This window comes from Eufriesea mexicana, unplaced genomic scaffold, assembly GCF_001483705.2.
Source record: "Eufriesea mexicana isolate 0111107269 unplaced genomic scaffold, ASM148370v2 scaffold100, whole genome shotgun sequence".
Classification (NCBI taxonomy): domain Eukaryota; kingdom Metazoa; phylum Arthropoda; class Insecta; order Hymenoptera; family Apidae; genus Eufriesea; species Eufriesea mexicana.
This window is the reverse complement of record NW_016908280.1, coordinates 1111900-1121623: the sequence shown is the minus strand read 5'-3', so window position 1 is coordinate 1121623 and position 9724 is coordinate 1111900. Positions and strand designations below refer to the sequence as shown.

General features: G+C 30.6%; 3 protein-coding genes across 6 annotated transcripts in view; 1 reads left to right on the top strand and 2 right to left on the bottom strand.

The window, feature by feature from the left end:
• Positions 1-246: 246 nt before the first annotated feature.
• On the bottom strand, positions 247-2176 carry Rsf1 (Repressor splicing factor 1). Its single transcript, XM_017910368.1, has 3 exons — positions 1972-2176; positions 1115-1699; positions 247-659 (listed from the first exon to the last, which is right to left on the bottom strand). The coding sequence occupies exons 2-3, from the start codon at positions 1690-1692 to the stop codon at positions 626-628; spliced, it is 612 nt and encodes a 203-aa protein (XP_017765857.1). The 5' UTR covers positions 1693-1699; positions 1972-2176; the 3' UTR covers positions 247-625.
• An 836-nt stretch (positions 2177-3012) lies between these two features.
• Positions 3013-7033, top strand: Sec15 (exocyst complex component Sec15). Of its 2 annotated transcripts, none has more exons than XM_017910363.1 (13): positions 3013-3088; positions 3478-3643; positions 3719-4005; positions 4121-4223; positions 4292-4537; positions 4599-4766; positions 4840-4911; positions 5013-5147; positions 5210-5580; positions 5670-5904; positions 5990-6131; positions 6255-6441; positions 6542-7031. In XM_017910363.1, the coding sequence occupies exons 1-13, from the start codon at positions 3021-3023 to the stop codon at positions 6663-6665; spliced, it is 2304 nt and encodes a 767-aa protein (XP_017765852.1). In that variant the 5' UTR covers positions 3013-3020; the 3' UTR covers positions 6666-7031. The 2 variants fall into 2 exon arrangements, with proteins under 2 accessions (XP_017765852.1, XP_017765851.1); XM_017910362.1 differs by lacking the exon at positions 3013-3088 and adding an exon at positions 3268-3386 and having other exon boundaries at positions 6542-7033.
• Positions 7034-7404: 371 nt separating this feature from the next.
• eIF4B (eukaryotic translation initiation factor 4B) overlaps positions 7405-9724 on the bottom strand; it is a 3369-nt gene continuing 1049 nt past the window's right edge. The window contains exons 3-12 of one of the 3 annotated variants that reach the window (XM_017910372.1): positions 9346-9524; positions 9156-9263; positions 8853-9072; positions 8527-8769; positions 8245-8467; positions 8118-8169; positions 7931-8039; positions 7756-7852; positions 7620-7686; positions 7405-7556 (exon numbers count right to left, since the gene is read on the bottom strand). In XM_017910372.1, coding sequence (XP_017765861.1) covers positions 7488-7556; positions 7620-7686; positions 7756-7852; positions 7931-8039; positions 8118-8169; positions 8245-8467; positions 8527-8769; positions 8853-9072; positions 9156-9263; positions 9346-9524 — 1367 coding nt within the window. In that variant the 3' untranslated portion in view covers positions 7405-7487. Of the gene's footprint in view, positions 7557-7619; positions 7687-7755; positions 7853-7930; positions 8040-8117; positions 8170-8244; positions 8468-8526; positions 8770-8852; positions 9073-9155; positions 9264-9345; positions 9528-9724 lie in introns of all 3 variants that reach the window. The other 2 variants (XM_017910371.1, XM_017910374.1) reach the window with 2 other exon arrangements.

Below are 9724 nucleotides of genomic sequence, written 5' to 3'. Positions count from 1 at the left end.
ATTTTCCTTGCATTTTTCATTTTTTTTTTTTTTTAAATATTATTACTATTCATTAAATAATATATATATGTCTATAATGGGTGATAAAAAATTATAGACAATTAGCACTAAATGTTAATAGAAAGAAACAGAAAGATTATTAGTTATGAAAAATCTTATCTTTTTATAATGTATGTTAAACTTCTTTTAGCTATATTTTGTCCAGTTCCTCTATAGTAAGAAACTTAAAAAAAGTACACAAAAAAAATATATATATACGTAAAAAAAACTTATTCAAAACTATAAAATATTTGTAATACCCCAGATTTAAATAAGATAGAAGTTGTGTATATAAATACTTTAGACTACGATTCATATAGCTTGATTCAAATTTCGTTCACGATTCATTTTCCTGTTATATAAAGTTTGAAGTAACGCTTTTGTTTGTGAGTAATGGGTAATGTTTCTGAAAACGATTACAAACTGTAGAACTAAAGTATACTATACAAATGGTATTGCACAACTTGATCTGCAATGGTAGTTCTTGTCTATATACAGGTCGCTGCGTAGATTGGATAGAAATGTAGTCATCAGGGTGGGCGGCTGATTGGCCCGCAGTTCAGATTGGCAATGCAGTGTAGATCTTTTATGTGCATTCACGAAGATGACGATGACTGTGACTGTGAACATGAAAGTGCAAAATAGAATGTCACATAACTTTTGCTTCCATCTAATAGATAATTTTCATTAATTTAAAATATATTTACAATTGCACAATATATCTGTACATGCAATAGATTTATTTAGTGTCAATTATTAATTTTGTTATCATGCAGTTATTTTTTGTTATGTAATACATTTTTTTGTGCTAAAAGTCATTATAAATTTAAATTTCAAGATAAATCTGTTATTTAGGAATTCATATTTATCTGCCTAATAATATTTTTTCTACCTGACCCAGAATTCTTTATGCTTGTTTGAATATGACCAAATATTTGTTTCTATTAATATTACAAACAAATCAATTATCAATGTTATATCTCAGAACAATTTAGTTAACAAATTAATTTCATTGAAATCATGTAAATACAATACAACTTAAAATCATTTTACAAAGACTGGGTATTATTAATACCTGCCACGACCAGCTGGGGAACGACTTCGATACCTTGATGTGCCAGTGCCTTTGTTGGTATAATAATCAGCATTTGTATCTCCACTGGTATAGACATCTTGTGCATATCCATCTCGAGTAACATACCCACTGGCACGATTGGTCATATAATCTTCTCCGTAGTAGTCTCTACTCCTACTTCCACCACCCTTGCCTGCATAATAACCTCCATAATCTGCATACATATTATTTCCTCTGTAATTGAATGCGATAGAAGCAGCAGCTCCATAGCCCCTAGCTGCACCACCTCGACTTCCTCTGAATCCTCCCATCCCACCCCTGCCTCCACCACGACCTCTACCCCGTGAAATTTCCACCCTTAACTTGGCACCCATAATCTCTGTGCCATTCATACTGCTGCAAGCAAGTTCTGCCTCACTCATATTTAAAAATTCAATAAATGCAAAACCTGGTGGGTTAAATGCAACCCAAACTTTGTTTAGCTTGCCATACTTTTCAAATTCTGTCTGGAGATCCTCCTTTTTAATGCTTTCGTTTAATCCGCCGACATAAACGCGCGTATACCCTTCTGGTGTCATTTTTTACCTAAAAATTCAGAGGTACACAAAACTCTTTTTACACTTCGAAAATTCGTTAATATAAATAATATAAAACGGCTATAAATGGTTATGCGTAGTATTTCAACTTTATTTCATTGTTAGAAATGTTTGTGAAATAATAATTCGATGTATTAAGATAATAAATTTTCGCAATGGATTCTTGGTAAACTGTAAAACAAATCTTGAATAGCAACACATCAAAGGCTTGCGCGCCAATGACTTCGAAGATAGTTATTAACTTCACAACAGTATACTTACTTGTATTTTAGTTTCTCTTGTAACTTTCGTTTCTTGACTGAATTTCTCGAAAAATTGAGTAGAAAAAGAATATCCAGTATGCTGTTACTATGATACAATCAATAGGCGAGAATCAACCGGGGTTCACAGTGCACAGAAACTGCATCCGATGTCTTGGCGTCTCCAACCCAGACGCCAAATGCATGTACGGTCTGCTCGGATAAATTAATCTACTTCAAGGAAATATCACGAATAGAAGTTTTATTCCATTTCAAACATTCCTCTCAATAAAGTATGCAATAATTATTTTTAAATAAACTATGTACTTTAACATTTAAATAGACTAAATCTTTCAGTCATTATATTTCACTCATGTAGAACGATTTATTTGAGCAAACCGTACTTATGTTTTTTCGTTAGATGCTAATTTTATCGAAAACAATACAAATATAGTAGATAAAACAATAACTAGTTAGATTCCTCTATAAGCTACACGATTTTTTAAAACATTGGTTGGTAAAATAAATGCTACATTTTATAACCGTAGAAGTATCTTTAACTATGCTACCTAACTAATTTTTGCTTTAATACGTTACTGGTTAAATAAATACGAAATATTTAAAAAAATTTTCTTTAATTACTAATTAAAATATACATTATAAAATTAAAATTTGATGGAATTTGTAATAGATGATTAATATAAGAGTCATATTTCAAAATTCGGTTACATTGTATTTATATATTGTAACATTTTATACCGTTAAATTGCTTTACCAACCACCATATAATGACGCGTATATACAATATATACGACGTATAAAAGAGTATAATGTAGTTTTATGAAGATGGCAGTTTAAACGATATTAAGAATGATATTTGGGTAACATTAACTTTAATAACGGAAATGTTACAATTAACGCGAAGAATTTAGTTTCATATGATACATTGATATAATTTATTATTACACAACAAATGGAAATCACATGATTTTATTAATATAAGGGCGCATAATTTTATTTGTCAAACTTTTTGACGTCTTTCCATTTGAGTTGTCATAGAATTTAATCAACATGCAGCGATACGATATTCTTATTCAAGAAATAGAAGGCATAGACGATTATTTGGGTCCAACTTTTCGGTATGTAAATCTAATTAAACTTTATCTTTTATTAAGAATTTCGTTAAAAAACGCGCTTTCGAAATAGTATCCCTTCACGCAGATGCAACATTTATCGTGCATATGCGCATTAGAAGGGTTGAAAACGGGGGTGGATACCCCCGTAGTAGAATAAAGAAAAATTGAATTAGGGTTCTATTATGTCAAGATTGTCAACTAATCAAGTTGACAATCTATTGTCAGTCATGGTTCCAAAGCACGAATATTTATTATATGAAATAGAATCTACAGATACTAATAGCATAGGCCTTGTTTTCAGGTATTATCATTATCAGTCATCTATTGGTAAAACAAATCTTTAAAATGAGAGAAAAAGTAATAAAATGTTATTATTTTTATTCTTTTTTTAGAGCAATTTATGATGGTCATGAGCATCAGAAATTTATGGAAAAACTTGATGAACGTATCAAAGCACATGATAAAGATATTGAAAGAATGTGCAATCATCATTATCAAGGTTTCATTGATTCAATTAGAGAACTCCTGCAAGTTCGTTCTCAAGCGCAACAACTAAATGTTAGTCCATATATTAAGAGATTAACTTACTATATGAAATAAATAAATATGATTTCATAAAATGTTTTTCTGTAGGCTGAAATATTGGAACTTGATAAACGTATCACTGCCACTGCTACCAGAGTAATAGAAAAAGGAGAAGAACTTGTGAAATCGCGCAAAGTAGAAAGTAATATGGCTGCTGCAGTAGATAGTCTCACCATGTGTCTTCCTGTTTTAGCTGCTTATGCAAAATTGCAAAAACAATTAAAAGACAAGCGTTATTATCCAGCTTTAAAAACTTTGGAGCAACTAGAGCATCATGACTTACCAAAAGTAACAAATTACAGATTTTCTTCACAAATTACTCAACAAATTCCGCAGTGAGTAATATCATAAGATAAAGGATTATTTATTTTTACAGCAGAATGTAACTAAAGAATAATTTACCCAGACATTAAGTGACATTAAGTGACTGATAGATTACAATAATTTTAGACTACGTGAAAATATAAAGGATGCTTCCATGTCTGATTTAAGAGACTTTTTAGAAAATATTAGAAAACATTCACCAAAAATTGGTGAAGTAGCTATGAGACATGTAAGTAAAATTTACAACTTCAGAACTTAATTTTACACATGCAATACATAGTTTGGTTTTACTACTAGACACAAGAACAGTTGATTGTTGAAGCAGAAATTATTGGCCGAAAAAAGAAGAGATCACATACAACAAATTCTTTGTCAAATGAATCAGAAGAAGAATTAAGTGCACAAGACTTAATGGATTTTAGTCCTGTTTATCGCTGCATGCATATTTATACCGTACTTCGCGAAGGAGAAACATTCAAGATATATTATAGACAACAAAGAAAACAACAAGCTAGATTAGTGTTACAACCACCTATTAATATGGTAATTATCACTGCAATAAGTTTCCCATATTTTCAATTAAATTTTCATTTTATATTTCCAGCATGAGAGTATAAGTGGTTATCAAACATACTTACAAGGTATTGTAGGATTTTTCGTAGTAGAAGATCATATTTTAAATACCGGTAATGGTTTAGCTACACGCGTTTATTTAGATGAGTTGTGGCAAATGGCATTATCAAAAATCGTGAATGCATTACGCACGCACTCCGTAAGCAATGATAAAATTATGTTTAAATATTCGAATGTAATAAAATATTATATATAAAAAGCTCATTTTTTAGGCTTATTGTACGGATGCGACACTTATTTTAAAAATAAAAAATCTTATAATGTTATTCAATACAACATTAAGGGTGAGTAAGTTGATACATTGTAAATTTATTATTAATATGACGTTTATTTCTCTAATAATCTTTTTCTTTCTTTATTTTTTCCTTTTCTTTTTTGGAAGCAGAATTATGGGTATTCTGTAGGTCAACTTTGGGATTTATTACAAGAAATTAGAGTACATTATAATGAAGTTCTAATGCAACATTGGGTTCAAGTATTTAGAGACATTTTAGACGAAGACAGTTTTTTACCAATTCAGGTATGTTTCTATTATGGAAAGTTATACATTATGCACATAATCTTATGTGTATGGTGTTGTAGGTCACAATGCAAGAAGAATATGACAATGTTCTTGATTTATTTCCATATCATGATGAGGAATTACAGAAAATAGAATTTCCTAAAAAATTTCCATTCTCAGATATGGTACCAAAAGTTTATCAACAAGTAAAGGAATTCATTTATGCTTGTTTAAAATTTTCTGAAGATTTAAATTTTACTCAAACAGAAATAGATGAAATGATTTGCAAATCGACTAATTTATTATTAACAAGAACATTTAGTGGGTGTTTATCATCACTATTTCGAAAACCATCATTAGCACTTTTACAAGTGGTTCAGATTATAATAAATACTGGTTACCTTGAAAAATCTACGAAATATTTAGAAGAATTTGTATCTAATATTACAGGGTAAGTTAAACAAATGAGTTATAAATATTTATTATGTATTTAATATTATATCATATTTTGTAATAATATTTTGTAATGCACAATTATAGAACACCACACGAAGGACAATTGAGTTGTGTGGGTGTTGAATCAGCTATGTTTAGAGTTGCGAGGGATGACGCTGAAAAACAGATTTGTGAGAAATTAAAAAATAAACTTGACGAATTTTTAGAATTAGAAAATTATGATTGGAACTTAGCAGAACCCCAAGGACATGCGTCTGGTTTTATTACCGATCTCATAGCGTTTCTGCAAAGTACTTTTACATGTTTTACTAATTTACCGGTACAAATTCTCTATATCATTAATTTACGAATTTTATAACTTTTTAGATATTTTATAAACATCAAGGTGAATATTTATATTTCAGGATGAGGTTGCACAAGTTGCCTGTAAATCTGCTTGTTCTCATATAGCAAAATCTATATTAGGAATATTAGTTAGTGAAGACGTGAAACAAATATCTATGGGTGCTCTTCAACAAGTCAATTTAGATACAATACAATGCGAGCGTATGTGTTCCTCTATTTTTTTATTTTTTTATTCTTAAGTGTACAATATATGGTTACAAAATATTTTGTTGCGATATTGAATTGATTCGAACATAAATTAGAAAATGATCCTTTAATTTTTAGAATTTGCTGCCTCAGAACCTGTTTCTGGTTTACCCGAAGGTACCTTACTTCAACATTTTGCACAATTAAGACAATTACTAGACTTATTCATGAGTTGGGACTGGCCTACTTATTTTCATGACTATGCCCATGAGTCAAGTAAATATCATCTGGTAACTCCAAACATGGCTGTACTTTTGTTAGAGAAGTATGTACCATGTCTTTCCATTTTGTGTAATACTACATTATCAATATCTACATTTTAAAGATAAACTTTAATCATACACATTAAACATTTATACTTACAGATTAAAAGAATCTGATAAAAAAACAGTATTTTCCGTATTAAAGAAAAGTGAGCGGGATAAGAAAAAACTCTTAGAAACTGTGTTGAAACAGTTACGTCAATTAGCACAAACTACTCAGCAGTAAATGAAAGTAAAAGTCATTATGTATATACCTCAAAAAGAGATTGTAAATACATAAATTTTAATATATAAATACGCTTGAAACATAATTATTTAGAAACTTGTTATTATAATAAAATGATTGTGACAAAATTTTCATTGATCAGTCATATGTTCCTTATATTGTCATGATACACTTGATCGTTAATATAGTGATTTCAGTGCTATGCAATGGTTTACTCTTTACTGTGCTCATTTCAGTATGGTATCAACCTTTCGATGTTTAGTTATATTGCAACCATCTCTTTTTCTTTCATACTTATCAAATACTTTATGAAATATCAAATTTCAGGCAATAAAATATAATACATCACTTAAGTTCCCATTACACTTATTATTTCAATTGTTTTCCTCCTAAATTGGCATTATTATGTTACATGTAAATGAGTTACATATTGTACAATAACTGTACAGTGGATAAAGTATGACATATAAAGTCCCAATTCCTAAGTCTTACAGATGTAATTATCTTCAGAATTAAATATTAAAAAAATCAATGTAATTCTTTAAAGTTATCCGAATTGCACATCGATTTAATGATGCCGAACATTCATATCGAAATATAAAGTAAATACATATGTAGATAGATAATTATATTACGAGTAATAAAATAGATTAAATACAAATCAACAATAATTCTTGTAAAATAATACCAAGAGCTTAGAGTTTGATTCATGAATCAATTCGATAAGTATTTAATAGAGGTAAAACAAATTAATAATATGCATATATAGACCAATTATGATGCATGTGGCACAATTTAATTGGTGATATATAATGATTAGGACTAATCATCAATATTGTCGGGATCCACATCATCAGGTAGCATGGAATACTTGTTGGAAGCTACGAAATTCTGAAATAAGAAGATGTTATAAGTACTTATTGTGAACAAAATTGATTAAATTTTTCCACTTACTGGAGCTTGCTCATCCTTTGCTTTTGGCATTCTATTAACATCATCTTTTTCTCTGTCTCTTCGATCTCTGCAAATGTAATAATGTAATTAAAACACAAAAGTTTACTTCTCGTATAGCCTTGCCCATCTATGTTACCTATCTCCACCACGAGTATCGTTTGATCGTGGGGGACCTCTTGAAGATGGCCGACTTCCACGAGAAGAGGGCTGCCCTTTAGTGTCTCCATATTGATCTAAATTATTTAAAAGATATATCATATAATGAACTATTCTATAAAAGTTTATATATAATTATATCGAATCAAATTTACCAGAATGAGCAGGTTGACTTCGTACTGTCGACCTCATTTCATTTCGTCGACTTCTGTCATCCTCTGATCGCCGAGTTGGTCGACCTCCTTCTCTTTCTTCACGACCCTCCTATTACAAGTAATAAACACGTATAAACAAAATAATGCAATACAGGACATATTACACAATTTTATATGGTGAACTTACTCCATTACGTTTGCCCCAAATACCTTCTTTAAAAGCGCGTTTTTCAGAATCTCTAAAAAAGAAACAATCATTAAATATTTTAAAAGAAACTACATTCAAACACAAAAAATTTCTCCATGTTCCATACCCGTCTTCTTTGGGTTTTGATTCGGCATACGATTTTGCAAGACGTTCCTCTATTTCTCTTTCTCTGGCAGTGGTATCTACAGGTTTTGCAGCACCAAATATATTTGTTGATGAAGTGGGTGCAGCAGTAGGTGGAGCTGCAGGCTGTTCTTCTTTTACAACAATAGGCTCAATAGGTTTTGTACGAGGCTGTAGCTTCAGTTTTGGCCTAGTTCTTGGTTCAGCTATAATGACAAATAACTTTTTTATATATTTTATTTATCACAAAGTAAGCAGTACGTACGTTTACCTTCCGAAGGGGGCCTTCCCTGTCTACGTAGGCCATCACGATCCCAATCAGAATCTCCATAATTACGACGTGAGCCAAAACTACTTCCTCTATCTCCTCCATCTCGATCTCTACTATCCTTATCATAGTGAGACCATTCTCTATCTTTATCTTCATCTTTGAAACCACCTCTGAAAGATGGTCTTGCTCTGTCGCTACTCTCACGCCACGCCCCAGGTTTATTATCAAAGTCAGAACCTAATTAATGAGCAAATGAATTATATAAACTTTCTATTGATTAATTATGAATACATATAAAAATTACTATAATATAAACATACTTTCACGATCATCTCTTCGGTCTCTATTATCATATCGACCCCGGTAAGAATCTCCATCTGATGGTAGATTTTCGTCACGTGGACCACTTCTCCAATCTCCGGATGTACGTTCGGAATCATCATAATTGTCTCTGCGATTATCACGACCCATTCGACCACCACGACGATCATCAATAATAGTATTTGAAACATCAATGCGTACTCTCCTTGTTTTCATAAGCTATAGATATAATAGTTTGCGCACAAAATTACTTCAAAGTAAAATAAAATGCTCAGGATTAAAATGCAAATATTCCAACTTACAGTATTGGATAAACAAAGAGCATCAATTAAACTTTGACGATCTTCAAATTCAACATATCCATATCCTTTAAGTTTATTAGAATCTTTTGGTAAACGTATGTTTGAAATCTAAAAAATTGTAATAATACAGATTGTCATAAGTCCATATCAATCTTTTACTATTATATGATAAAAATAAATATTTATTAACCTTCATGTCAGTAAAAAATTCTGTCAAATATGCTTCATCCACTTCATAAGGAAGATTAGAAAGATATGCTACATAAGGTGGATTAGTAGGAATAATATCATCTGTGACTTGAGGGTCTCTTGCAGCTCTTGGAGCAGTAGGCAAAATCACAGGTTCTTTGCTACTTCTTGATGAAAAACCTTCTATCGCATATCAATAATTAATATATTTTAAAATCATATAAATTTGATATATGCTTAATAGTGATTATTTCATAATTTCATAATAGTAATCTCTAATTTCAGATTATTGTTATTAACTATCAGATTATTATTGTTGATATAGATGTTAAATATTTATCTCCCTCCCTCCCACCACCGCATCTCTCTCTCTCTCTCTC

Coding starts and splice junctions, on each gene's coding strand:
- Rsf1 (XM_017910368.1), bottom strand. CDS start 1,692: ATGACACCAGAAGGGTATACGCGCGTTTATGTCGGCGGATTAAACGAA. Junction 660..1,114: donor TCCCCAGCTGGTCGTGGCAG/GTATTAATAATA, acceptor TCATGTTCACAG/TCACAGTCATCGTCATCTTC.
- Sec15 (XM_017910362.1), top strand. CDS start 3,268: ATGTCAAGATTGTCAACTAATCAAGTTGACAATCTATTGTCAGTCATG. Junction 4,538..4,598: donor TACAACCACCTATTAATATG/GTAATTATCACT, acceptor TTATATTTCCAG/CATGAGAGTATAAGTGGTTA. Junction 4,912..5,012: donor TATTCAATACAACATTAAGG/GTGAGTAAGTTG, acceptor TTTTGGAAGCAG/AATTATGGGTATTCTGTAGG.